This window comes from Aotus nancymaae, unplaced genomic scaffold (assembly GCF_030222135.1).
Source record: "Aotus nancymaae isolate 86718 unplaced genomic scaffold, 86718_ANA_hifiasm-v0.15.2.pri h1tg000006l, whole genome shotgun sequence".
NCBI lineage: Eukaryota > Metazoa > Chordata > Mammalia > Primates > Aotidae > Aotus > Aotus nancymaae.
The window spans coordinates 47,321,901-47,349,370 of record NW_026988417.1 but is presented as its reverse complement, the minus strand read 5'-3'; the positions used below and the strand labels follow the sequence as shown (position 1 = coordinate 47,349,370).

At 40.1% G+C, this 27,470-nt stretch overlaps 1 protein-coding gene and 1 long non-coding RNA gene across 8 annotated transcripts in view; one reads left to right on the top strand and one right to left on the bottom strand.

Annotated features, from left to right (window-relative positions):
- OCIAD1 (OCIA domain containing 1) overlaps window positions 1-16,127 on the bottom strand; it is a 29,535-nt gene extending 13,408 nt beyond the window's left edge. For 2 of the 7 annotated variants that reach the window (XM_012441075.3, XM_012441073.3), the window contains exons 1-4: window positions 15,942-16,126; window positions 14,516-14,578; window positions 13,719-13,799; window positions 5,637-5,690 (exon numbers count right to left, since the gene is read on the bottom strand). In XM_012441075.3, coding sequence (XP_012296498.1) covers window positions 5,637-5,690; window positions 13,719-13,799; window positions 14,516-14,573 — 193 coding nt within the window. In that variant the 5' untranslated portion in view covers window positions 14,574-14,578; window positions 15,942-16,126. Of the gene's footprint in view, window positions 1-5,636; window positions 5,691-12,997; window positions 13,145-13,718; window positions 13,806-14,515; window positions 14,579-15,665; window positions 15,776-15,941 lie in introns of those variants that run through there. The other 5 variants (XM_012441071.2, XM_012441068.3, XM_012441069.3 and 2 more) reach the window with 5 other exon arrangements.
- Window positions 16,128-17,736: 1,609 nt separating this feature from the next.
- Window positions 17,737-27,043, top strand: LOC135270811 (uncharacterized). The gene is made up of 3 exons (XR_010338959.1): window positions 17,737-17,883; window positions 20,024-20,139; window positions 26,529-27,043. It is a non-coding gene; the product is annotated as an uncharacterized LOC135270811 (long non-coding RNA).
- The last annotated feature ends 427 nt before the right edge of the window (window positions 27,044-27,470 follow it).

Genomic DNA, 27,470 nt, shown 5'->3' with positions numbered 1-27,470 from the left:
ACACTGAAGCATAGTCTTTTCAAAATATAGTGCTGACTCAATTAATATCCATTAACAGGGGAAAACGTACCTTGATCCTATATCAAACAATAATCTAGATGGCTTAAAAATGTAAATATAAAAGATTTAAAAAAAAAAAAAAAAAAAGCTCTAGGCAATTCAGGAGCCGCAGCTTAAGGTACAGACACAGCCAAGTCCAAGAACCACATTACACACAATCAGTTCCGAAAATGGCACAGAAATAGTATCAAGAAACCCTGATCACAAAGACACAAATCTCTTAAGGGGGTGGACCCAAGTTTCTGAGGAACATGCGCTTTGCCAAGAAGCACAACAAGAAGGGCCTAAAGAAGATGCAGGCCAACACCAAGGCCATGAGTGCATGTGCCAACGCTATCAAAGCCCTTGGAAAGCCCAAGGTTAAGCCCAAAATCCCAAAGGGTGTCAGCCGCAAGCTGGATCGACTTGCCTACATTGCCCACCCCAAGACTGGAAAGCGAGTTCATGCCTGCATTGCCAAGGGACTCAGGCTCTGCCAGCTAAAGGCCAAGGCCAAGGATCAAACCAAGGCCCAGGCTGCAGCTCCAGTTTCAGTTCCAGCTCAGGCTCCCAAAGGTGCCCAGATCCCTACAAAGGCTTCAGAGTAGGCATCTCTGTCCGCCAATGTGAGGACAGAAGGACTGGTGCGACCCTGGCCCCAGACTACCATCTGCACAGGGCTGGGGTCCTCCTGTGCTATTTGTACAAATAAACCTGAGGCAGGAAAAAAAAAAAAGCTTATAGAAGAAAGCGTAAGAGACCATGTTTGTGTCCTTGGAGTAGACAAAGATCTTAAAGAGTCAACAAAATGCACTCATCAGGAAGAAGAGACCTGATAAATTGGAGTCTATTAACACTGAAAACTACAGTTAAACAGAGTGGGGAAAAAAAACCCACAATATACATATCTGACAAAAGACTTACTTCCAAAATATAGAGAGAAGTCTCACAAAACCAGTTGGAAAAAAGACAATCCAATGAAAAAACTGGTAAACAGACTTCAACAGATACTTCACAAACAATGATATATTGAAATGAGGTATAAGCAAATGAGAAAGTCTTCAACTTCATTAGTCACAGGAAAATACGAATTCAAACCACAATGTAATCAATAACAGTGTTCATTTGTCACAATGGCTAAAATATAAAAGACATAAAAACAGCTTGGTGAGAATGTGGGAGTATAAATTGGTCTAAATAGTTTGGCAATATCAACTAAAGCTAAATAAATACATACAAAATCTATGACCCAGCAAAATGTCTATCAAAAGCACCATATTCTTGGCAGAACTAATTTTAATAGTCAAAACTGAAAACTACCAATTATCAATGTACAGTTAATACAGACAAAATGGTGTGTTTACACAGAGGAAACCTATATGGCAACAAGGTGGATAAATGCAGTCATGTGCTGGTAAACTCCCTATAATAAGCTCTAATTTTAAGGTCTGTCAGTTTCCATGGTGTAAAGCCCCCAACACTTTAAAAGCAGCTTGCCGAAGTTTCTGAAAATTTAACAACCAATTCTCAGGAGCCAGTACAAACCAGTTCCAGCATGCTACTGGATGAATCTCATAATGTTGAAAGAATTTACATAAAAGAATACCTCAGTGTATGATTTCATGTAATTAAAGTACAAAAACAGACAACTAATCTGTGCCATTAGCCTCAGTTCCTTCATTTATACCACTGGGATGATAAGAGAAAAAGGAAAATAGTAAGAACGTCTCTATTTTTACATTAAAAAGTTGTTCCAGCCAGGCACAGTGGCTCACGCCTGTAATCCCAACACTTTTGGAGGCCGAGGCAGGAGGATCACGAGGTTAAGAGATCAAGACCATCCTGGCCAACATGGTAAAACCCTGTCTTTACTAAAAATACAAAAATTAGCTGGGCGTGGTGACACATGCCTGTAGTCCCTGCTACTCAGGAAGCTGAGGCAGAAAAATCACTTTGACCTGGGAGGTGGAGATTGCAGTGAGCCGAGATTGCACCACTGCACTCCAGCCTGGCAACAGAGCAAGATTCCATCTCAAAAATAAAATAAAATATTTGGAAAGTCTCACTTCTGAGGAGAATCCAGAAAAAAAAAAAGAAAAAGAAAATAAAATAAATAAAGTTGTTCCTTCATTCTGTCATCAACTAGTTATAGACTACTTATAACATAAAGACACTAAATACCGGATATTAACAGGACACAAGACATGCTCTTTACTCTCATGGAATTTACAGTCTAGAGAGAGAGTTAAGACAAAGAGAATAGTGTGATGGTTGCTATTCATCCCCTCAAATATTTGAGTACTATGTGCACTAACTATGCCCTCTGTCAGGTACTAGAAACAGCTTATTTTCCTAAGTAGCAGCAAGAATGGAGGCAAACAGATTTGTTGTAGATTCCTACAATACTCTTTGTGACATATGGTTGCATTAATTATAGTGGCAGTACAGATGGAGGTAGATAATTAATAAAGACATTTAAGAGCTAAAAGACATTAATTGGACAAGGCAGATAAGGGATAGAAGTGAAGGAAAATGTCCCAGTTTTCTGGATAGTACTAATGCTACTCAGTCATGAAAAGAAAAGAGGAATTGGTTTTGGGGAAAATGATGAGTTCAGTTTGAGGGGCCTATAGAAGGGCCATCTATATTATATACTATATCCAGAATATAATAACACCAACATTTCCAAAACAAGCAGACAAAGAAAACCCATACAAGAATGTAAGCACCAAGAGGTCATGACTTTTTGTTGTTTAGTGCTATATAACAATGTATAGTACATATCGGACACTCAAAAAACATGAAACAACAAAGGAATCACCTGAGGTGAGAGAAAAATCTTAGGAATATGACATCGTGAAAGCCAAGAGAACAGAATTATTTCAAGAAAAACTGGTTAAAGTTATATAATGCTGATCAGTAACAAAAACTATCCATCATATTTAAGCAGCAAAGAGGTTGTGTTGGTAACCTTTTGAAAAGTTCCAACAAATGGTAGAATATATGGATAGCCTCACAAGGACTGCAATGGGTTAAAAGAAGTAAAAAGTGAAGTGTTCATTCATGAAGTCTAGCTTCAAATATGAGGCAGTTGGGAATAGCTGGAAAAATAAATGAGGGAAGATTTTTTTTTTTTAATGTTCTCAAGTTAGAGGAGACCTGAACATGTATAAATGGTTTTGACAGATCGGGAAGAAACAGAGGGAGCAGCTAAGACCACACTGTTGATGAAAGCAGATACAGGCAGCCCTCTGTATGTGTGCGTTCTGCAACCAACTGCAGATAGAAAATATTCAGGAAAAAAAACTGCATCTATACCAAATGTGCACAGACTTTTATCTTGTCATTATTCCCTAAACAATACAGTACAACAACTGTTTATGTAGTGTTTACATACTCTTAGGTATTATAAGAAATCTAGAGATGATTTAAAGTATACAGGCAGATATGCACGTATACTTTACTAGGCCATTTTACATCAGAGACTTAAGCTTTTGTGGATTTTGGTATCCTCTGGAGGGTCCTGGAACCAATCCACAGATACAAAAGGACCAATGAACAAAATGTCAGGAATTCTGATTAAATGCAAAATGTCTTGGTGGATACTGAATTCTTGTCTTAAAGTCTCTCCCAATTTTTACCACTTCTACCTTACCCTGAGTAGTACAAAGTCTTCAACTGTACCTAAATCCATAATCTCTAAAAACACTTTCCCCTCTTCATAACCTAATCCAAATTATAATTTCTCCTGGCTCTACTTCAGCTATTTAATGGAGTTTTTACTCCTCCCTGCATGATTTTGCCTCTTCAGCTCAGTCCTGATTACCTCTCCCAAAATTCATGCCTATTTGTCTTGATCATCAGGTCCCTCCTTCCTGGCAAGTTCTTTCTTCTCTTTTAATCTAAATCACGCCCATATTTCAAAATCCACTTCTTTCAAGAAACTTTCCTTGATTACAGCAGCCCTACAAAGATCTTTCTTCTTTGAACACCTACAACTCTTAGGGTCCCTACTCTGCAATTTAGTAGCTGATTAAGTATGTAATTCAATTTTCTATTTGCTTCAACGTATGTTCACATCCATTTGTTTCCTGCAATGACCTACTAGCAGCTCGTAAATTTCTTTTGTATAACCTTCTGCATACCTAGCTCCAATCATTATTAAATAACACACTGGATTAAAATAGATACAAGAAGCAGAACAATAATAAACACTAATTTCATCCCTGTGCCAGTTTTCCCTACAAAGAAATGTAATTCAAAGTTTTGTTTTGTTTCACAGTACAGAACCAATCTCAGTCTATAAAACAGCTTAGTCTTAAGGACATATAAATGCATATATGTCTTGACTTGCTTCCATGTTTAAGATTTTTGTCATGGTACTATATTGTAATAAAGTCCATCAGAAGTTCTTTAAATAATTATTTACCCAAAAAATCCTCTCATTTCCCTCCAAAACTGTTTTTATCAACTAATCGTGTCAAAACTACTAAGTACCATACCTCATATCCTAATGTAAAGAGGCTAAAACTTCCAATCATAGTCACATTTTTGAAGAAGCCAGTTAATTAAAACAATAGGCCTCAGGCCATCCCAAGGTCACCATCCTTTTCTGGGACACCTTCCCATTACCAGGTAGATAGTTCATGAAGTAAATAAAATGAGCAACTCTATGCTTACTCCACTAAATTTTAAATGCAGGACTCAAGACATTTAATACTCAATCTAAACTGAATTCCACATGAATACACTGTACTATTTGAGCCAACAGACTTTAGGACAAGAAAGTCTCCTCAGGGGCTTGTTAAAAATAGATCACCTGCCAGATCCCTGAGATTCCAATTTTTTAAATAATGCTAACTCACCTCCACTCATCTCCCCAAGAGATGGAGTTTGTTAAAACACAGACTCCAGGCCGGGCTCGGTGGCTTATGCCTGTAATCCCAGAACATTGGGAGGCCGAGGCGGATGGATCATGAGGTCAGGAGTTCAAGATCAGACTGGCCAACATGATGAAACCCTGTCTCTACTTAAAAATACAAAAATCAGCTGGGCATGGTGGCTCATGCCTGCAATCCCAGCTACTTGGGAGGCTGAGGTAGGAGAACTGCTTGAACCAAGACCCAGGAGGCGGAGGCTGCAGTGAGCCAAGATCGTGCCACTGCACTCCAGCCTTGGGCTACACGGCGAGACTCCATCTCAAAAAACAAACAAACCAAAAAAACAAACAAAAAAAACAACAGAGACTCCAGGTCCCCATCAATGTGCATTCTAACAAGCTCCTAGGTGATAATGTTGCTACTGGCCCACCTAGACCAGGTCTGTCCCGCTAATGCTGGTGTTTAGTTACTTTCTTGCTCTTCTAGGTTGTTAATGATGCTATCAGTGCAGTAGAAATTCTCAAGTCATAATATTTGGGTCAGTGGATCCATAGAGATAATACGTTTAAAAATGTTATGTAGAAATTCATCAATGAATTTTTATATAATGTTTAATATAATACACTGTTATCTTTACTTCTCCTAAAAATCTAGAAAATATTACAAAACAAACATGGTATCCAAAATGCTAAATAAATTCAAAGTTTAAATATTTACCTTTACTAATTAATCCTTGAGTAATCAACATACTTGTTGCAGCCAAAGGCACAGCTATAGGATGAAAAAGACCTTGTCAACATCAAAGAAAGGAAAAGATTTTGTCTTCAGTTCATTAAATAAATGAGTATCAGTAAAACCATCTAGGAAGTATACTGCAAAACTAAGATCTTTATCGTATACATAGTGGAAAAATTAAAGGAGCATTTTAAATTTAAGAAAACATCACAAAATATTAAACAATATAATTAATGAACCATCTAGGCTTAGGTTCCAAATAGCCAGCTGTTCATTAATAGCATCAACTAAGACAACACAGTAGAACTGACTAAAAGTTACTTCTTAAGTTAGAGAAGGGGGAAAAGTTAGAGAAGGGGAAAAAGTTAATGAGGGAGAGGCAAGAAACAAGTTACAAATAAGAGCCATTACTAATGACTAAATTCTGTGCACCATGCTAAGCACTTTATGTGCATTATCTTATTTATTATACTTTTTATCATATTTCTATAAGGTAGCTTATGTTATTAGCACCCTTAAGATAAGGAAACTGAAGCTTAGAGATGTTAATTAATTTGCTCAAGGCCAAACAACTAGTTGAATGGTTGGTTCAAAGATTCTAATAAAATCTGCCTGATATCAATCTCAAGCTTTTAAGCTCTGTATTACACCTTGTGAACCAAAATACAAAATATATTTGACCGTAATCAAATGGTGGCTGAGGTAAGAATTAAAAAGCACCTATTTTAAACACGAATGTTTTGTTTTTGTTTTTGACACAGAGTCTTGCTCTGTCACCCAGGCTGGAGTGCAGTGGCGCTATCTCAGCTCACTGTAACCTCTGCCTCCCGAGTTCAAGCAATTCTCCTGCCTCAGCCTCCCCAGCTGGGATTACAGGCATGCACTACCACGCCCAGCTAATTTTTTTGTATTTTTAGTAGAGACGGAGTTTCACCATATTGGCCAGGCTGGTCTCAAACTCCTGACCTTGTGATCCGCCCTCCTCCGCCTCCCCAAGTGCTGGGATTACAGGCGTGAGCCACTGTGCCTGGCCTTAATGTTCTTTGTTCTAAACTAGTGAACTTATTAAAGAATATGAAAATATTACATCTATACATGCCTACAACTGAGAGTGAAAAATCCAAAACTCTCGTAATCTCAAAGAGGGTTATAACTTAAAAACAGCTATCAATCACTGTTTTCTTCATTAGCACTAACGGAATTTTTGTGATGATGAAAGCTGATTTTTGAGTGACCAACCCTGGGATGAATTTCATCTAGGTACTTGACTGGTAAGCAGTTCCCCACATTGAATATGTGTAAGTAGCTCACTGTGCCCAAACTGTTGGTACAAATACTGTTCATGCCAAACACCTGCTTTCATTCTGGGAGTCTGGAATTTTGGTACCTTTTAGGCAGAGGGTACATAAGTGACTAGTCTTCAATAAAAACCAAGGGCACTTAGTCTCTAAAGAGTTTCCCTGGTAGATAAAACTTCACACATTGTTATGACTAGCTGTTAGAGAAATCAACACTTCCCAGGAATTCTCTCCCTGGGGAGAGAACTCTTGTTACTTGGTTTCCTCTGGACTTCACTCCATGTTCCCTTTCTCTTGATGATTTTGCTTTATATCCTTTCACTGTAAGTTATTTTAAAGTTAAATCGCTACATTTGGCTACTGGCTGCCACACTGGACAGTGCTGTTCCAGATCCGAGGTTGACAAACAAGTTCTATGAAGAGCCAGATGGCAAATATTTTGGGTTTTGTGGGACAATCTCTGTCCCAGTTACCCAACTGCCATTTTAAAGCAAAAGAATCCAGAGACAATCCAAAAACACAAGAACACAGCAGTGTTCCAAGAAAACTTTATTTATAAATGCAAAAATATGAATTTTGTTAAGTACTTTTCACATGTAATGAAATATTCTTCTCCTTTTATTTTTTTTCTTATTATTTTTAATTTTTTTAGACAGGGTCTTACTCTGTCACCAGGGCTGGAGTGCAGTTGTGCAACCTCATCTCACCACAGCCTCAACCCTCAGGCTCAGATGATCCTCCTGCTTCAGTGTCCCACGTGGCTGGGACTGCAGGCATGTGCCACCATGCCTGGCTAATTTTTCATTGGTTTTTGTTTTGTTTTGTTTCTGTAGAGATGAGGTTTCGAGATGTTGCCCAGGTTGGTCTTGAACTCCTGGGCTCAAGCAATCAGCCCACCTCAGCCTCCCAAAGTGTTGGGATTACAGGTGTGAGCCACTGCATCCAGCCTCTTAACCATTTTAAAATACAGAAACAATTCTCATGCATACAAAAACAGATTTGATCCACGGGCTAGTTCGTTCAACTCTGGTCTAAACCATATATGGACAATTTAAGAACCAAAGTAATAAAACATTTGAATTATTAGAGAGATTTCATGATTAAAATCCATCACTTTGGAACAGGGCATTAACTTTGCCATCAGACACAAACTGCACAAATGCTAAGGTTTGAATTCATGCTATCCTACTTACTAACAGATTTTACCTTTGCTGGAAATATGGTTTCTTTAATGTTGGCTGGTTAGAATGCCTTCAGGTACTATCATTTAAGGTTTTGCAAAGGACAAATCCCTTTTAATTACAGCACCAGTACAATTTGTAATCATTTTTCTCCTTCAGCTTCACTCAAGGATTGCAACATGAAGCACTGAAGAATCATATAAGGATAAAACGCAATGAGTTAGTTGGCCATTTCTACAATGGATAATGCTTTCCCCATTTAATGCAGAGTAAGAGTCTGCTTGAGGTGATACTAGTTCTGCCATTCACCACAATGTCTTTGCATAGCTTCTCATGCTATAAAGGGATAATGGATTAGACCTAAGGTCTCATTCCAACTCAGGTATTCTACTTTATGTCATAGAAAAAGACAATGGTAAGACTGAAACAGGCTTCAGAGATTATCTAGTCCTCATTCCAATCAGAGTACACTGATAGCCAGAAAAGACAAGTCATTTGCTCAAAGCAACACAGCTGGTTAGTTTGTGGTAGTGCTGGGATCAGAACCCAAGTCTCTTGACTCCCCCTAGTCAGTGGCCTTTTCCACTGCAGTATGCAACTACTATTTTGTTAAATAATCTGTTTCCATAGGCAAATCAGTAGCACTGCTGACCAAAACCTAGTACACATTATTACCACAGTCCCAAACTATATTCAATATGTACAAGAGCCCCTACAATTCTTTGAACTCTTCTCCCCTCACAGTAACAAAAAGTTACTCTATATTCGTAACTGTAGTCAATAGAAATTTTTATTTCATTAATCACAAGAACACTAATAGCTATTTAATAAAGAAAGCCAACACTTAGACAATTAAACTGCATTAATCCCTAGGCAGTTATCCCTATTTTATAGATAAGGAAACTGAGGCACACAGACCTCAGGAACTTGCCCAAAATCTCACAGCTACTATGTGTGGAGCTGGTATTTGAATCCAGCCAATCAGGCCCCAGAGTTCATACTCTTTTTTTTATTTTTTATTTTTGAGACAGAGTCTCAATCTGTCACCCAGGCTGGAATGCAATGGCATGATCTCAGCTCACTGCAACATCCACCTCCTGGGGTCAACCAATTCTCCTGTCTCAGCCTCCCAAGCAGCTGGGACTACAGGTGCCTGCCACCACGCCCCACTAATTTTTATAGTTTTAGTAGAGATGGGGTTTCACCATATTGGTCAGGCTGGTCTCGAACTCCTGACCTCAGGTGATTGGCCTGCCTCAGCCTCCCAAAGTGCTGGGATTACAGGTGTGAGCCACTGTGCTTGGCTGCTTTTGTCTTTTCAACTTGTGACTTATCTGTTTAGATGCACAAAGAAATTACTTAGCTTTGTACTGTTCATACACCACATGTTCCACTATTAAGAGTCTGGTATACATGGGCATCCTGGTTATTGTTCACTGCTCTTTAATGTACTTTTGGCATAATCCTGTCATAGCTATTTAGAATGTTAAACATGTGCAACAGCATACATTTATCAGCCAGAAATAAATCTGGACACCTTAGCATCTGTTTAGCCATTAGGCCAACATTGTAACAATCCCAAACCCTCTCTATCACACTTGTCTTTTTCTTAATCCTGTGTCATTGAGACTTGAAAACAGATCATTTTATCCTATCTACTCTATACAATTGTCAAAGATTGAAAAAAAAAAAAAAAACTGTAGCCAGAGTATATAGCCAAGTTCTCTAAGAAATTCCTCCCATTCTGGCCAGGCGCAGTGACTTCATACCTGTAATCCCAGCACTTTGGGAGGCTGAGGCAGGTGGATCACCTGAGGTCAGGAGTTCAAGACCAGCCTGGCCAACATCCGTCTCTACTAAAAATACAAAAATTAGCTGGGCATGGTGGCAGGCACCTGTAATCCCAGCTACTCAGAAGGCTGAGGCAGGAAAACTGCTTGAACCCAGGAGGTGGAGGTCGCAGTGAGCCAAGATCATGCCATTGCACTCCAGCCTGGATGACAAGAGTGAAACCCAGTCACAAAAAAAAAAAAGAAAAAAAAATTATTCCCATTCTATGAGCCATGAAACTTTTATAGAAGTCCTTAATTTACGATGACTATGCATCTAAAACAATTATTCTCAACTGCATAGTCATGATAAATTAAGATGGACATCATCACCTAATTCTTACTCAGATTCTTTTTAGCTTGAAACATCTGCAAGTCTCTGAATATTGGTGGATAAAATAACAAAGATTCTATGTGAGCTCGTGTTATCTTCCTAACTGCTTCTGGTCTCTGTTGATTCTTCCACCATCACTTGTTCCCTTATCCATGGTACTACCCAAACTTTATTCTTTATTCTATCATTCCTAAGTATTAATCATATGGCAGAAACTATTAACAGTTTTATGCTTTTATTTCTACACTTAATTTGGAGGTGAATTCATCAACACAACTCCACAATAAACCCTAATTTTTCATCTATATTTTGTTTCTATCTCCAGTTGCTTACAAATCTTCCACAATCGAATGTTGCACCACGAATTCAAAATGTCTGAACTAAACTCATTTCCCTTGTCAAATAAGAACTCCTTCTAAATGAACCTTTTATTCAGTAGTATCATCATTATTGAGTCTCCTAAGCTGGTTATCTTAAAACTATTTCTTTCCTCTTACCATTCCTTCATTCCGCCTTAGTTGAACTTCTTAAAAAATCCTATTATTTGTCCTTTAAAAAAGTCTTTCATTGCCAGCTCATCTTTTCCAGTCCAAATGATACAATTTTCAACTTTATCTCATCAATGACTACATACATATGCCTAAGGTTACTGCCAAAAGCTCATAAAATTTCACCAAATACAATTTCTCACCCTTCTACCCATCTTGCACACTAACTAACCTTCCTTAAAAAACACCTTACATATCACCCCCCCCCCGCTCAAGAACCTAAACGATATAATGAATCAAATCTTGAACTCATTACTATGTTTTATGTTCTATCCTCAATGAAAGACTTCTGTTCCAATCAATTTAGGATCATGGCTCTAGCAGAGATCAAGTTATTGCAAACTCTGCCTTTGTTCACTACTCCTTTCATCCAAATGCTACTCCACCTTTCCTCTTCATTTATCTACTTATTATTAATCTTTTGTAGGGGGAGGGTAGAGACAGGGCCACACCATGTTGCCAAGGCTGATCTCAAACTCCTGGTCTCAGGCAATCTTCCTGCCTCAGACACCCAAAGTGCTGGGGCCAGGTGCAGTGGCTCATGCTTGAAATCCCACCATTCTGAGAGGCTAAGACAGGCAGATCATTTGAGCCCAGGGGTTCAAGATCAGCCTAGGTAACATGGAGAAACCCAGTATCTACAAAACCAAAAACCAAACCAAACCAAGGTGTTGGGATTACAGGTGTGAGCCACCATGCCTGGCTTATAGTCTTACTATAAAGTTATTCCAGTATTGTTTACCTAACAAATAAAGGTCTCTTTCCAACTCAGGTATTCTACCTTACGTTACATAAAAAGAAAATTGTAAAATTGAAAGAGGCTTCAATTTTTAACAAATTGAAATTTAATAAAATTTTCAGAAAATTTTGAATTTTAAAATTTCAAGTTATTCAAATGTTTCAATTTCAGTAAGTCAATTCTACTTAATTTATCTCCTTAAAAAGTCTTCTTCGGTTACACACTTAATCTCTGTTTCACATATTATAGCTTTGTCTCACCATATATAAACCTTCTTCAGGACCGGACCTGGTGGTTCACACCTATAATCCCAGCCCTTTGGGAGGCCAAGGCAGGCACATCAACCGAGGTCAGGGGTTTGAGATCAGCCTCGCCAACATGGTGAAACCCCGTCTCTACTAAAAATACAAAAATTAGCTAGGCATGGAGGCACACACCTGTAGTCCCAGCTACTCGAGACACTATGGCAGGAGAATCACTTGAACTCAGGAGAAGGATGTTGCAGTGAGCAGATATGGTACCACTGCACTCTAGCCTGGGCAACAGAGTGAGACACTTCTCAAAAACAAAAAAAAAAAAAAAAAAAAAAAGAAGAAAAAAGAAAACTACTTCAGGACAAAGACTGTCCTTTCATAAAACTTATCTTCCCAACAGGTACCTTGCACATCTTGCACATTTTAAGCATACATATCAGGCTGACTGATGAAAATGTACATCCTCCTTAATGGCTTAACTTGCCCTTTTTTCCTTTTTCTTTTTTCTTTGAGACAGGGTCTGGCTCTGTCACCCAGGCTGGAATGCAGTGATGTGATCATAACTCACTGCAGCAGCCTCTATCTACCCAGCTCAAGGGATCCTCCGGCCTTATCCTCAGCCTCCCAAGTGGTTGCAACTACAGCTGTGTACCACCACACCCAGCTAATTTCTTTCATTTTTGGTAGAGATGAGGCCTCTTTCACTATGTTGCCCAGGCTGGTCTTTAACTCCTGGGCTCAAGCGATCCTCCTGCCTCGGCCTCCCAAAGTGCTGCAATTACAGGCATGAGGCACCATGACCAGCCAAGTTGCCTTTTAAAAAAAAAAAATTTGCCGGGCGAGGTGACTCACGTCTGTAATCCCAGCACTTTGGGAGGCCGAGGTGGCTGGATCACCTGAGGTCAAGAGTTTGAGACCAGCCTGGTCAACAAGGTGAAAACCCATCTCTACTAAAAATACAAAAATTTGCTGAGCATGGTTGCACACACCTGTAATCCCAGCCACCTGGGAGGCTGAAGCAGGAGAATTGCTTGAACCCAGAAGGTGGAGGTTGCAGTGAGCGGAGATTGTACCACTGCACTCCAGCCTGCACTACAAGAGCAAAACTCCGTCTCAAAAAAACAAAAATCCATCCTCCTTTTTTGTTATAATTACCTTACCTGAAAGGATTACAGTTTCCAAGTAAAGCAATACCAGTTCTTTGTTCATTTTCTTTTATTTTTCGCTTTTTTCTTTGTTATTTTTCTTTTCTTCCAGTTCTTTGTTCAATACTAAGATTATATTTTGTGTATTGCTTCCAACAATCTCTGTCTTTAAAAAATAAAATCTTGACATATATACACAAATATATATAACTTTCTAGTCAGAAATCAAGAGCTGGTAGTATAACAACATTTCACAATGAGAAAATGGGAACTAACCTGTTATTATGTAACGGTTAAAAGCATTAAGAGTAAAATCTGTTTCAGACAGACCTGGTTTCAACTCTAAACATCGTAATTTATCACCTGTGTAACACTAAGTGTTGTTGCCATTTAACATCTCTAAACCTCAATTCCCTCACCTGTAAAGTGAGGGTAATAACAGTTATCAAGCTTATTGGGTTGTTTTTATATAACTTATGTACATACAGTAAATGCTAACTATTACTATTATCAACAAAAGTACCTCATCGTTTTGATTACAAAAATCTGGAAATAATTACTTTAAAATGTATGCAATTCCTTTATTTCCTTAATCTCTTTTAACAACAACCACACTATGCAAAAAGTTTGTCAATTTGTTCTATACGGAGTTATTATAATTTCAGATTCAAATTCAGGTCAAAATTTCAGGTACAAATTTTGGATTAAATTACATTAATTAGAAAACTGAACTCACATCTGAACCAGAAGCTTTCATCACTGCATTCTGCGAAGAGTCTCCTTTCTTCCTCTGTTGGAATGTAATCAGGCCCTATGTCTTTTTACAAGGAAAATCAAAAAACATTAAATTACCCATAATAAAACTAAGTCTGAAAAATTATCTTAGCCTAAATATTAACAAGAGACACCATTTTTTTTAACTCAAAAAATAAAACAACTGGCTTATACTTTTTTTTTTTTGGACAGTTTCACCGTTGTTGCCCAGGCTGGAGTACAATGGCGCAATCTCGTCTCACTGCAACCTCCGCCTCCCGGGTTCAAGCGATTCTCCTGCTTCAGCCTCCCGAGTAGCTGGGATTATAGGCACCCATCAATCACCATGCTAGGATAATTTTTTGTATTTTTAGTAGAGACGGGGTTTCACCATGTTGCCCACACTGGTCTCCAACTCCTGACCTCAGGTGATCCACCCATCTTGGCCTCCCAAAGTGCTGGGATTACATGAGCCACCGCGCCCAGCCATTTACACACTTTTAACAAACTTTGACTTCAAACAGAAGTTAATGCTATTATCTGCTCGTCAGGACTGGCACCGTAATGTGCTGGGCCCATTGCAAAACAAAACAATACAAAAAAACGTGGGACTCCTTGTCCAAATTATTCAGAATTTCAAGAGTAGAAACATGAAATCAAGTACGGGGGCCTGTCTGCACGTGCCCATGAAGCCAGCCCACCTGCCACTGTTACTCAAGCCAGTGAAATTTCCTTTACATAGAAAGCGCTTCTAATTATAAATACTTAATAGATAGTTACGGGTAATTGGTCTTGGAACTTCTGCACTCGGCTCTTGAAAATCAGCCCTCCCATTCATCTTTCCTGTATCAAAAACATCACATATTAAGTATTAGAAACCACCATTAGATAGGTCAAAGTAAATTAAGATGTAGGCTATATTAAAACTACTAGTCTACATAGCAATCAATCAACAAATATTTACTACACACTACCATATCTTAAATACTTCACATAAAAATAGCTAGATGAAAAAGTAACAGACCTATTAATTAATTTGATTCACTATTCAGGTTAAGTTCCTTAATTGAAAAAGCATAAGGGTTTTATAAGTTTATACTGTTTTTTATTAATATCAAGATATAAAAAAAATCAATAAAATAATATACGTATTTTTTCCCCCTGAAACTGTTTCTTTAACATTATCTTATGTTTTGGTCGTTTCGCAAATCTATGCCCAATGATTAGGATAATTCCCCAAAACAGAAGAGAAAAAAATCTCAAGTCATTTCTGAGTTTCCATATTAAAAAACAAAATAAACATCAGAAACATTCAACCTCTCCCACAAGAGGACTTCAAAATTACAGAATAACGAAGACGTCATATCCTTCACCCTGTGATGTAAAGCTAACAGCCAACTCCGTATCTCCAAATTTCCTTCCTCCCCAAGTATATATAAAAAAGGCATAAAATTCCAAGAATGTAAATTTTATTTATTTATTTTTTTAACTCATATATTGGGACTTAGACCAACAGATCAAGTAACTGTATTTTACATAATATTTAGCGAGATTATTATTATTCTCATTTTAAAAACAATTTGCATGGAAACAGGAAATGGCATACACAATTAATTCATTTAGTCAATAAGCCATGAGGGCCTACTACATGCCAATCCCTTAGATCCAGAAAAAGAATAAAAAGGGTAAGCTGAATTTATGGATGGATGGAGCCTGCTGAATAATCTACTTCTACCCTACAACCGTATTCGAAAAAAATGAAACTCTCTTATTTCCCACAACAGCATCCTTCCTAGAAACACCAGGAAAACTGCCAGAGCAGACAAGGCCCTTGACACAATACCATTTAAAGCTCTTAATACAAAAGAAAGAAGGATTGAAGCCCCAGCGGCCTATAACCGCTGATTCCCGCACTCCATCCTCCACTCACTGTGTCCGTCTCCCACCTGCCGTTACTGACTGAGCAACAACCCCACAGGCATCCGTGACCACGAACTTCCCCAGCTCACACCCCTAGAAGCAATCCGTCGCCCCCGCGGTCACCGACACCAAGGAGGCCAAGACCCGAGCGCGATCTATCCACCCTCACAGGCAGGAAAATGGCGGAAGGTGCGAAAGTCGCGGATGGCCGCAGAGGTGGTGAGGATATAAGCGGAGGGCAACTACGAGGAGGGCAACTAGGGGCTGTCTGCGTCACCTCACCCACCTCCTGTCGACAGCAGCTGGCGACTGCGAAGCAAGCCCAAGCGATCAGGGGCAGAAGCCTCGAAAAGGACTAGGGAGGGGCAGGGAGGGAGAAAAGTGCAAGGTACCGCAGGGAGGGGGAGGGGGCGAACAGCCGCAAGAAGTCACCCAGACCGAGGATCTAAATGACCGCGACCCGGAGACAGTGTCTACCTACGGCAGGAAATGACGTCAGAGCTCCCTGCGGGGTCTAAGAGCTAGCGGCCCAGGATAGACGCATGCGTATATTTGTCCCTCCCTTCTCTCCCAGGCCGCGGCGCTCAAGAGCCGCACTGCGACTGCGCAGGCGACAGCGGCGGACCAAGAACCCCGCCCGCGCCCTCCCTGGGTGACGGGGAGGGTTGGGGGTAAGCTTGTCTTGGGCTATTGTGACTCACTTCTCTGGGCTTCCCTTGGCAGGCTGGCGGGAACGTTCTGGAACCCTATGTTGTCCCTTTTTGGAGAGTTAGCGACTTTATACATTTTGTCTTAAATGAGATAATTTCATTCTTTGACCCTGTAGGCTAAGTAGTGGAAAGTAATTTTTAAGCATACGTACCTGGTTATCTGTCACATCCTCTTGAGGCAAGTTTCTGACGAGTTCTAGAACCGCTGTCAGAGTACCGTGATCTCTCTGAGCCTAAGAATTTTCTCATCTGAAAAGTGTAAATGCGTATACGGTTATTAGAATTAAAACAACACATCTAAAAACGGTTTTAAGCGCTCAATGTCTGTTAATGTGGGGCTCATGACTTCCACTTATCGGACATGGTGCTGCCACACCCAGCCAATCACTACTCATTTTCATACATTCCTTCTTCAAGTATTTATTAGTACCAGGTACTGGAAGTTATTAGTGACTAAACAGTGGGCAATCCAAGTCGTACTCATTTTATCAACCCCTAAAAGCCTCTCAGGTTTCTCATCTCTGAGTCCCTTTGCCATTTTATCATTTCACGTTTACTCTCCTGCAGACATAATTAACAAGTGCAACCCCGAGTTGCCCTCCTTAGAGTCTTTTGATAGCTCCAGTCATGCACAGAATATAAGGTCCATGATGGCTTGACCTCTGTGCCTTTTGAGCATCACTTTCTTCTATTGCAGTGTTCACTAATAAGAAACAGCCTGGAGGTCTTTGCCCTCAGTGTTCTCTGTGCGTTGATCCCTCAGCACAACTCTATTTCCTGCTTTGTCAATTCTATTGATATTTCAAAATGCTGCTTTTGCATCACCACCTTTGTGATGCCTACCCTGAAACACACCTCAGAGAATTACTCAGTCTTCCTTCTTAGTCCTTAGCTTATCCATACTGCTGTCACTGCAATGTACTTCTGCACTGCATTGTGATCTTTCTTACTTATGTCTGTCTCTGTTACAGAGCTCCTTTAGGACAGAGACCTTGGCTTGTAAGTCTTTATAGAACCAAATAAATCCCTGAGGTAATCAGTATTGGTAACTAATACTCATTTTGTTCCTGGGACATGCTAAGTTCCTTCTGGACCCAGGGCCTTTGCAATTGATGTTCCCTCTTCTAGAACACTGTTCTTCCAGATGTTCAACATGGCTTCTTGTCTCAGACTTCACTTGATGTCATCACATCAGAGAGGCATTCCTTGACCACCCAACTAACATGGCACCCCAGTCACTCTCCATGTTACCTTGCTTATTGTTTTCATAGTATTCGTCATGATAAGAAACAATGATTTGTTTGTGTATTGTATCTCTCTCTTCACTAAAAAGGTCTATGACAGTAGGAGCCATATTTGCTTAGCATCATAGTGATTGGCACATCATCATATGAAGTCAACAAATATTCCTTAAATGAATTTGTTGAATGCATTTTTATGAGAGAAGAAACAAAATAAGAAAATTAGAAGACATTCTAGAAGAAATAAAAATTTAAAAATTAGAAGACATTCTGGATGGTGAGATTTATGTTAAAGCAAAGTCTTTTTTTTTTTTTTTTTTGGACAGGGCCTTGCTCTGTTGCCCAGGCTGTAGTACAGTGGTGCCATCTTGGCTCACTGCAACCTCTGCCTCCCAGGTTCAAGAAATTCTGTGCCTCAGCATTCTGAGTAGCTGGGACTACAAGTGCACACCACCATGCCCAGCTAATTTTTTTATTTGTAGTAGAGAGGGGGTTTCACCACTTGACCAGGCTGGTCTCCAATTCCTGGCCTCAAGTGATCTGTCCACTTTGGCCTCCCAAAGTGTTGGGGTTACAGGCATGAGCCACTGCAACCCGATCTTAAAGCAAAGTCTTTTTCTTTGCTTTCTGACTAGGTTGTAAGATTCCAGAATCCAGTTTTACCATATTCTTTATACTTACTGAGCCAGGCCTAACACATAGCACGTGATAGATTGATAAGTATATTTTCTGCTGCCCCCTAATTTCTCAGATTAATCAATAAATTGGGTTTCTGTTGATAAAAGGGTATGAGCTCTTTCTGCGGGAACAAATAGGATTCCAAAACATTCAAGTAAACTGTCATTTTGCATTTGTGCTGGCATTTAGAGGTTATTGAGTCCTTTGGTAATTTGGGCAATGAAACAATCAAAGAATTCAAACATAAGTTGGGTAAGATCCAAAAACTTACTGGAAGTTGATACACATTTGCTAGAGATGGGCTACAGGCTTTATTAGCCAATTCAGTCTCATGTGTTCTAATCTGGAATGGTGAGATCATCAGAAATTAATCTACCTGGATTAAATTAAATCACCACTCTTTATGATACTTCCATTGAGTTAAGATCTATTGAAATGTCCCCATAAGAAATTTCCATTTATTAGACATCACTTTTAAAAAACTAATTATAAGGGGATAATTTATACTTATAAATTCATGTAAATGAAAGAAATGTAGTGAATTTCTACTTGATTTCAGTGTCAATAAAAAGTTTCAGATTAACTCTTGAACTTCCATAATTGATCATTATTCAGCGATTATTCAAGCAATGATTATTCAATAAATTATCATTCAGCATATTTCTATTTATGTTTCATTAGAGCAGAGATTGTGTTTTATTAGTTCATCAGACTATCTGGTTCAACACATATTTATTGTTTAAAATGTAATGTCATAGAAGCCAAAGGAAAATAATCTTCTAAGAAGGAAGAAATGGTCGATTATATCAAATGCTGGTAAGAATGGAGAACTATCCATTACATACAGCAATAAGAAGGTTATTTATAACTTTTGCAAGTGTAGTTTTATTAAAATCTAGATTACAATGGGTTGAGAAAAGAGTGATTGGAGATAATGTGAGAATAAGTGTACATTACTCTTTCTAGAAGTTTAGCTGTTTGGAGAAAGCAAGACAGAGTGGTGACTGGAGGAAAAAATAAAAATGGATGGTTATTTTTTGTTTTGGGGCTTTTTCTCTTATGATTTTAACTGACATAATTGTACATATTTATGGGGTACAGCATGATATTTTGAAACGTGTATATGGTGTGTAATAATCAAATCAGAGTAGCATATTCATCACCTCAGTGTTTTTGTTTTTTAATTTTATAGACTTTTAATTGTAATTGGCAAAGTGAAAAAGCCAGTAAAGAGAAAAGTTGAAAATATAGGAGAGAGGTGGAACACAGTAGCTCATGCCCATAATCCCAGGTGGGCAGATCACCTGAGATCAGGAGTTCAGGACCAGCCTGGCCAACATGGCGAAACCCCGTCTCTACTAAAAATACAAAAATTAGCCAGGTGTGGTGGTGCGCACCTGTAATCCCAGTAACTCAGAGGTTGAGGCAGGAGAATTGCTTGAACCCAGGATGCAGAGGTCGCAGTGAGCTGAGATAGCATCACTGCACCCCAGCCTGGGCAACAGAGTGAGGCTCTTGTCAGAAAGTAAGAAAGAAGAAAAGAAGAAAGAAAGAAGGAAAGAGAAAGAAAGAAAGAGAGAGAAAGAAAGAAAAGAAAAAGAGAAAGAAAGAAGGGAGGGAAGGAAGGGAGGGAGGAAGGAAGGGAAGGAGGGAGGGAGGAGTGAAAATAAAGCGGGAGAAGGGATAATTAATAGCACAAGGTGGATTTCTTAACAAATATTCCCATGGATGTGTTACAGATATGCCACAAGCTATTGATTCACTCCCTCAGCCTTTGCAGTAGTCTGTGAGCAGAGCCCATGAGCTAGTTTCCAGTTTCCTGCATCATAAGCAACCTTCTTTGGGTTCCTCTGAGGTGAACTAGAGGAAAACGAAGTCTAATGGCATTTCTGTGTACTCCACAAGTTATGAGAATGATAAGCAAAATTCAGCTCTTCTTTCTCCATACTAAAATCTCAGAAAATTCAGCCAAAGAGCATGCTGCTGCCCATCATGGGCAAGGGGCCTATGGGGCTGCTGGAGATATTCATGTGTTAGATGCCCTGGATGCATGGCAGGTATCCCAAGGTGCACCTAGTAGAGTGGGGGCACAAGTAGTCAGCACAGGGGCTCCCGGCAGGTGCAGTTCCAGGGAGTAACCCCAAGGAGCAACTCCATATCTCAGCCTCACATTAATTGGGCATGTCTGGACTTTTGGAGTTGATATGTCCTTTTTGTGGTGTTCATACCAGCTGCAGGGGTTCTGCTCTCACAATGCAAATTACAGTTCCATCATTATTTTGACATATTTGAAATTAAAAAGTCAGACCAGGCACAGGGGCTCATACCTGTAAGTCCCAGTACTTTGGGAGGCCAAGGTGGGCAGATGGTTTGAGCCCAGGAGTTCCAGACCCACCTGGGCAACATTGTAAAACCCTGTCTCTAATAAAATTACAAAAATTAACCAGATGTAGTGGTGCATGCCTGTAGTCACAGCTACTTGGGAGGCTGAGGTAGGAGGACCACTTCAGCCCAGGAGATCAAGGCTAGAGTAAGCTATGACTGTGTCATTGCACTCCAGCCTTAGCAACAGAACGAGACTCTGTCTAAAAGAAAAAAGTTCATATGAATTGAAAATTCACCTGAAATGTCATTCATGACATTTCTGTTACATGTCTTAATGAAAGAAAATAGGCCAGTGCTGTAGTTCACACCTGGCCAAGGCAAGAGGATCGCTTGAGTCCAGGAGTTTGAGACCAGCCTGGGCAACATAGCAAGACCCCATCTCTAAAATAATAATAACAATAATAAGCTGGGTGTGGTAGTGCATGCCTGTAGTCCTAGCTATCCAGGAGGTGGAGGCAACAGGATCACTTGAGCCCGGAAGTTCAAGGTTGCAATGAGCTATGATTGTGCCGGTGCACTCCAGCCTGAGCAACAGAGTGAGATCCCATCTGAAAAAAAGAAAAGTTTTAGAGTCATTGTTGTAATTTCAATTGGAAATACTGAATGGTTATTGCATTCAAAATTGCTTGTTAATGGAAACTATTAAAAATTCAGTCCGGGCTCAGTGGCTCACACCTGTAATCCCAGCACTTTGGGAGGCCAAGGCAGGTGGATAGCCTTAAGCTTAGGAGTTCAAGACTAGCGTGGGCAACATGGCAAAACCCCATCTCTACAAAAAATACAAAAAGTTAGCCAGGCATGATGGTACTTGTCTGTAGTCCCAGCTACTTAGGAGGCTGAGGTGGGAGGAACACTTAAGCCCGGGAGACACTCCTGGGCAACAAGAGTGAGGCCATGTCTTCAGAACAAAACAAAACAAAAATTCAAAGAAGGCCAGGTGTAGTGGCTCACTCCTGTTATCTGAGTACTTTGGAAAGCCAAAGCAGAAGGATCACACGAGGCCAGGAGTTTGAGACCAGCCTGGGCAACACAGCAAGACTCCGTCTCTACAAGAAAGAAAAAAAAAAGGCCAGACATTGTGGCACCCCTGTAGTCCTAGCTAATCGAGAGTGTGAAGCAAGAGGATCACTTATGCCCAGGGATTTGAGGCTCCGGTGAGCCATGATAATGCCACTGCACTCCAGCCTGGGCAACAGAACAAGACCTTCTCTAAAAAAATTAAACATAAATAAAAATAAAAATAAATTCAAAGAGATCATCACTTTAAAAAGGAACTATATATAGCCATTTCTATTTTTTTTTTAAGCATTACAATATTTCTTTTTCTAAATTTTACTTTAAATTCTGGGATACACGTGGAGAACATGTAGATTTGTTACATAGGTATACAGGTGCCATGGTGGTTTGCCGCACTTATCAACCTGCCATTTAGGTTTTACGCCCCACATGGATTGTGTGTTTGTCCTAATGCTCTCCCTCCCCTTGCTCTCCACCCCCAGCAGGCCCCAGTGTATGATGTTCCCCTCCCTGTGTACATGTGTTCTCGTTGTTCAACTCCCACTTATGAGTGAGAACATGTGGTGTTTAGTTTTCTGTCCCTGTGTTTGCTGAGAATGATGGTTTCCAGCTTCATCCATGTCCCTGCAGAGGACATGAACTTATTCTTTTTTATGGCTGCATAGTATTCCATGGTATATATATGCCATATTTTCTTTTCTTTTTTTTTTTTTTTTTGAGACAGAGTCTCATTCCGTCACCAGGTGCCAGGCTGGAGTGCAGTGGCGCGACCTCGGCTCACTGCAACCTCTGCCTTCCAGGTTCAAGCAATTCTTCTGCCTCACCCTCCCAAGTAGCTGAGACTACAGGCATGTGCCACCAAGCCCAGCTAATTTTTTTTGTATTTTTAGTAGAGATGGGGTTTCACCATGTTGGCCAGGATGGTCTTGATCTCTTGACCTCGTGATCCGCCCATCTCTGCCTCCCAAAGTGCTGGAATTGCAGGCGTGAGCCACTGCGCCCGGCCTATGTGCCATATTTTCTTTATCCAGTCTATCATTGATGGGCATTTGGGTTGGTTCCATGTCTTTGCTATTGCAAATAGTGCTGTATTAAACATACATATGCATGTGTCTTCATGGTAGAATGATGTATAATCCTTTGGGTATATACTCAGTAATGGTATTGGGTCAAATGATATTTCTGGTTCTAGATCCTTGGGGAATCACCACACTGTCTTCCACCATGGTTGAACTAATTTACACTCCCACCAACAGTGTAAAAATGTTCCTATTTCTCCACATCTCACCAGCCTCTGTTGTTTCCTGACTTTTTAATAATCACCATTCTGACTGGTGTAAGATGGTATCTCATTGTGGTTTTGATTTGCATTTCTCTAATGATCAATTATAATGAGCTTTTCTTCATATGTTTGTTGGCCGCATAAATAAATGTCTTCTTTTGAGAAGTGTCTGTTTATATCCTTTGCTGACTTTTTGATGGGGTTGTTTTTCTTGTAAATTTGTTTAAGTTCTTTGTAGATTCTGGATATTAGACCTTTGTCAGATGGGTAGCTTGCAGAAATTTTCTCCCATTCTGTAGGTTGCCTGTTCACTCATGATAGTTTATTTTGCTGTGCAGAAGCTCTTTAGATTGATTGGATTCCGTTTGTCAATTTTGGCTTTCGTTGCAATTGCTTTCGGTGTTTTAGTCATGAAGTCTTTGCCCGTGCCTATGTCCTGAATGGTATTGCCTAGGTTTTCTTCTAAGGTTTTTATGATTTTGGGTTTTTACATTTAAGTCTTTAATCCATCTTGAGTTAATTTTTGTATAAGGTGTAAGGAAGGGGTCCAGTTTCTGTTTTCTGCATTGAGTAAGCCAGTTTTCCCAGCACTATATATTAAATAGGTGCTGTTTCCCCATTGTTTGTTTTTGTCATATTTGTTGAAGATCAGATGGTTTTAGATGCGTGGTGTTATTTCTGAGGTTTCTATTCCATTGGTTTATATCTGTGTTTTGGTACCAGTACCATGCTGTTTTGATTACTACAGCCTTGTAGTATAGTTTGAAGTCAGGTAGTGTGATGCCCCCAGCTTTGTTCTTTTTGCTTAGAATAGTCTTGGTTATATGGGCTCTTTTTTGGTTCCATATGAAATTTAAAGTAGTTTTTTCTAATTCTGTGAAGAGTCACTGGTAGCTTGATGAGAATAGCATTGAATCTATAAATTACTTGGGCAGTCTGGCCATTTTCACAATATTGATTCTTCCTATCCATAAGCATGGAAAGTTTTTCCATTTGTTTGTGTCCTGCTCCTTCCTCCGGAAGCTTCATCCCTGAGGGGCACTGGCCTGATGTCAGCTGGAGCTCTTCTGTATAAGGTATCTGTCAGCCCTTGTTGGGAGGTTTCTCCCAGTCAGGAGGCACAGGAATCAGGGACCCACTTGAGGATGCTGTCTGTCCCTTAGCAGAGCTGGTGCACTGTGCTGGGAGAATCCTTTGTGTCAGGATCAGCTGCTCTCTTCAGAGCCGGCAGGCAGAAATTAGTAAATCTGCTGAAGCTGTACCCACAGCCCCACTTTCCCCCAAGTGCTCTGTCCTAGGGAGATGAGGGTTTTGTGTGTAAGTCCCTGACTGGGGCTGTTACCTTTCCTTTGGAGATGCCCTGCCCAGTGAGGAGAAGTCTAGAGAAGCAGCCTGGCCCCAGTCACTTTGCCAAGCCCAGCACAGACCTCCCAGCCTTCTTATCATTGTTAGGGGAAAACCGCCTACTAAAGCCTCAGTAATGGCAGATGCCACTCCCTGAATCAAGCTCTATCATCCCACGTTGACTTCAGACTGCTGTGCTGGCAGCAAGAATTTCAAGCCAGTGGTTCTTAGCTTACTGGGCTCTGTGGGAGTGGGACCCGCTGAGTGAGACCGTGTGGCTCCCTGGCTTCAGCCTCCTTTCCAGGGAAGTGAACGGTTCTGTCTTGCTGGGGTTCCAGGTGCCACTGTGGTATGAGAAAATACTTCTGCAGCTAGCTTGGTGTCTGCCCAAACAGCTTCCCAGTTTTGTGCTTGAAACCCAGGGCTCTGGTGGGAATCTCCTGATCTGCAGATTGCAAAAATTGTGGAAAAAGTATAGTAACCTGGCTGGGCACTACAGCCCCTCATGGCTTCCCTTTTCTGGAGGAGGGAGGTCCCCAGCTCCTTACACTTCCCAGGTGAAGCAACACCCTACTCTCCTTCTGCTCGTTCTCCATGGATTGGATGCACTGCCTAACCAATCCCAAGGAGATAAACTGGGTACCTCAATTGGAAATGCAGAAATCACACACTTTCTGCATTGGTCTTGCTGGGAGCTGTTCCTATTCGGCCATCTTGCCCCCTCTCCACCCCCTTTTATTTCGGTGGGAAGAGAGTTGCTCTGTCACCCAGGTTGGAGTGCAATGGCATGATCTCAGCTCACTGCAAACTCTGCCTCCCGGGTTCAAAGGATTCTCTTGCCTCAGCCTCCCTAGTAGCTGGGATTACAGGTATGTGTCACCAGCTAATTTTTGTATTTTTAGTAGAGGCAGGGTTTTGCCATGTTGATCAAGCTGATCTCAAACTCCTGACCTCAGGTGATCCACCCACCTTGGCCTCCCAAAGTGCTGAGATTACGGGTGTGAGCCACTGTCCCTGCCACCATTTCAAATTTAAGCCTAATAGTAAATAGTAAGAAGTTGGATTTTGAGAAGCAAGCCCAAGTTTTAAAAGATACTATTTCAAAGTCTTATAAAATTCAATATTTATTCAGTAAAAGCCAGTATTTATTATCTTTTATTATCTTCCTCTGCATTTGGTATTTTTAATTGCAGTTACTATATATCAACTAAGTGCTATATAGATGTTTCAGCTGCCTCCAGTTTATTCTAGTGAACTGCATTTTTCCATATGTGCCACAATATAAAAAAGATTGGGACATATTGGCATAGAATGTCTAAACAGAGTGAGAGAGAGAGAGAGAGATGCACAGGTGGATAAATCGACATAAATGAGAGAAGGACTGACTCATCCTGTGTGACTAGGAGGAAGACAGTACTGAAAGTTACAGAATACAGGCCACTTTATACATTTATGATAGAAAGACAAAGTAGTTGAGGATATTGGCAAAAGAATGGCTGCAAGAGAATGGTTCCATTATGGGCAATGGAATTGAAGTTGAGTAGGGATGAAATGAAGACAATCAGATAGGGATAAAGTTAAGAATATCAAACGATCTGGTAGTCACTATGATGCCAAAGAACAGGTATGTGTGGATTATCTATGTGGGAGAGCTGAAAGAATATGATGTTGACTGGATAGTGGAATGTAAATATTTCATACTCAATGAATTTACACCTTGGCCACAAAAAGCTTTGTTGTCATTAAAACAGAGGTGATGGGAAATGAAAGGAAAAGTAATGTTGGGACCCTGGGGGTTCTGAGCTGCTGGCTAATGCAACAGTTTGATTTCCTCCTAGCCACTAGAGTAGGGATTTGAGAATTTGACAAGAACTGAGACAGGTCTGTCCACATTGTCAGAAGCTAGTGTAGTTCATGAGCCTCAGGAGTGAAGATTTTTTCATATGTAAGATCCACTATAGTTTTCAGACCTTTATCAAAGTGCAACACTTCTTAAAGACCCTCCAAAAAGCAGGCTTACCAAGAAATGTAAATTCCCTGGCAGGTTTTGCAGGTCACTCCAAAAAAAGCATAGTTTCACGCAAATGAAGTTTCAAGACAATTACCTCCCAGCTACTTCTTGCAAACACATTGCCAATCTCTGAGTCTTGTCTACAGAGAAATCTTGCATTGTGTGAACTTCTTCTAGAAATATTTTTTTCTTTTTTCTTTTTTAGATGGAGTCTCGCACTGTTGCCTGTGGTGGAGTGCAATGGTGTGATCTCAGCTCACTGCAACCTCGGCTTCCTGGGTTCACGCGATTCTCCTGCCTCAGCCTCCCAAGTAGCTGGGATTATAGGTGCATACCACCACACTCAGCTAATTTTTTGTATTTTTAGTAGAGACGGGGTTTCACTATGTTGGCCAGACTGGTCTCGAACTCCTGACCTCGTGATCCACCCGCCTCGGCCTCCCAAAGTGCTAAGATTACAGGCGTGAGCCACCATGCCCAGCCTCTTCTAGAAATTATTTAAGAGGACTTCAGGAATCCTGCAGTACCAGAATGTATCTGAATATATGGACTATCCTTTTGAGGCATATTTTGTGCTTGCTTTCCTTTTTTCAGCAGAAGAGATGAAGAGAATCATCAATAAAATCATGGAGCCCATGGGTCAGTATTAATATGAACCTAAGAAGAATCTATTAATATCTCTGAGATTCTAAATCATATAAAGTTACAAGTTTTAAAGCACCTAACAGTATCTAGGACTTGGTTTGTGAGGTTTTGTTTGTTCGTTTGTTTGTTTTTTCGTAAGTTTTAAATATTGCGCTGTTCTGAGTAAGGTGATGAACTCTCAGGTGTTTGTTTGTTTTTCTTGAAGATTTAAAGTACTAGAAAGGAGTTTGAAAAAGAGAGAGAGAGGTAAGCATAAAAGTGATATAGCCTAGACTGTTAATTTAGAACAACTCCTGGTAAACTATTGCAAATAGTTTGTCTAACTTTGTAATTAAAATTTAAAACCAAAGTTTAGTTTTAAGGGGAAAATTGGGCTTTCAATGATCACTATTCCAGTTCTAATCAGTGCTGTTGTGTGGATTATATTATTTTTGTTTTTGCCTTAATTCCAAGTCTATCTCCAGTATTCTGAATATTGCATTCAAACACCAATCTGTCTTTA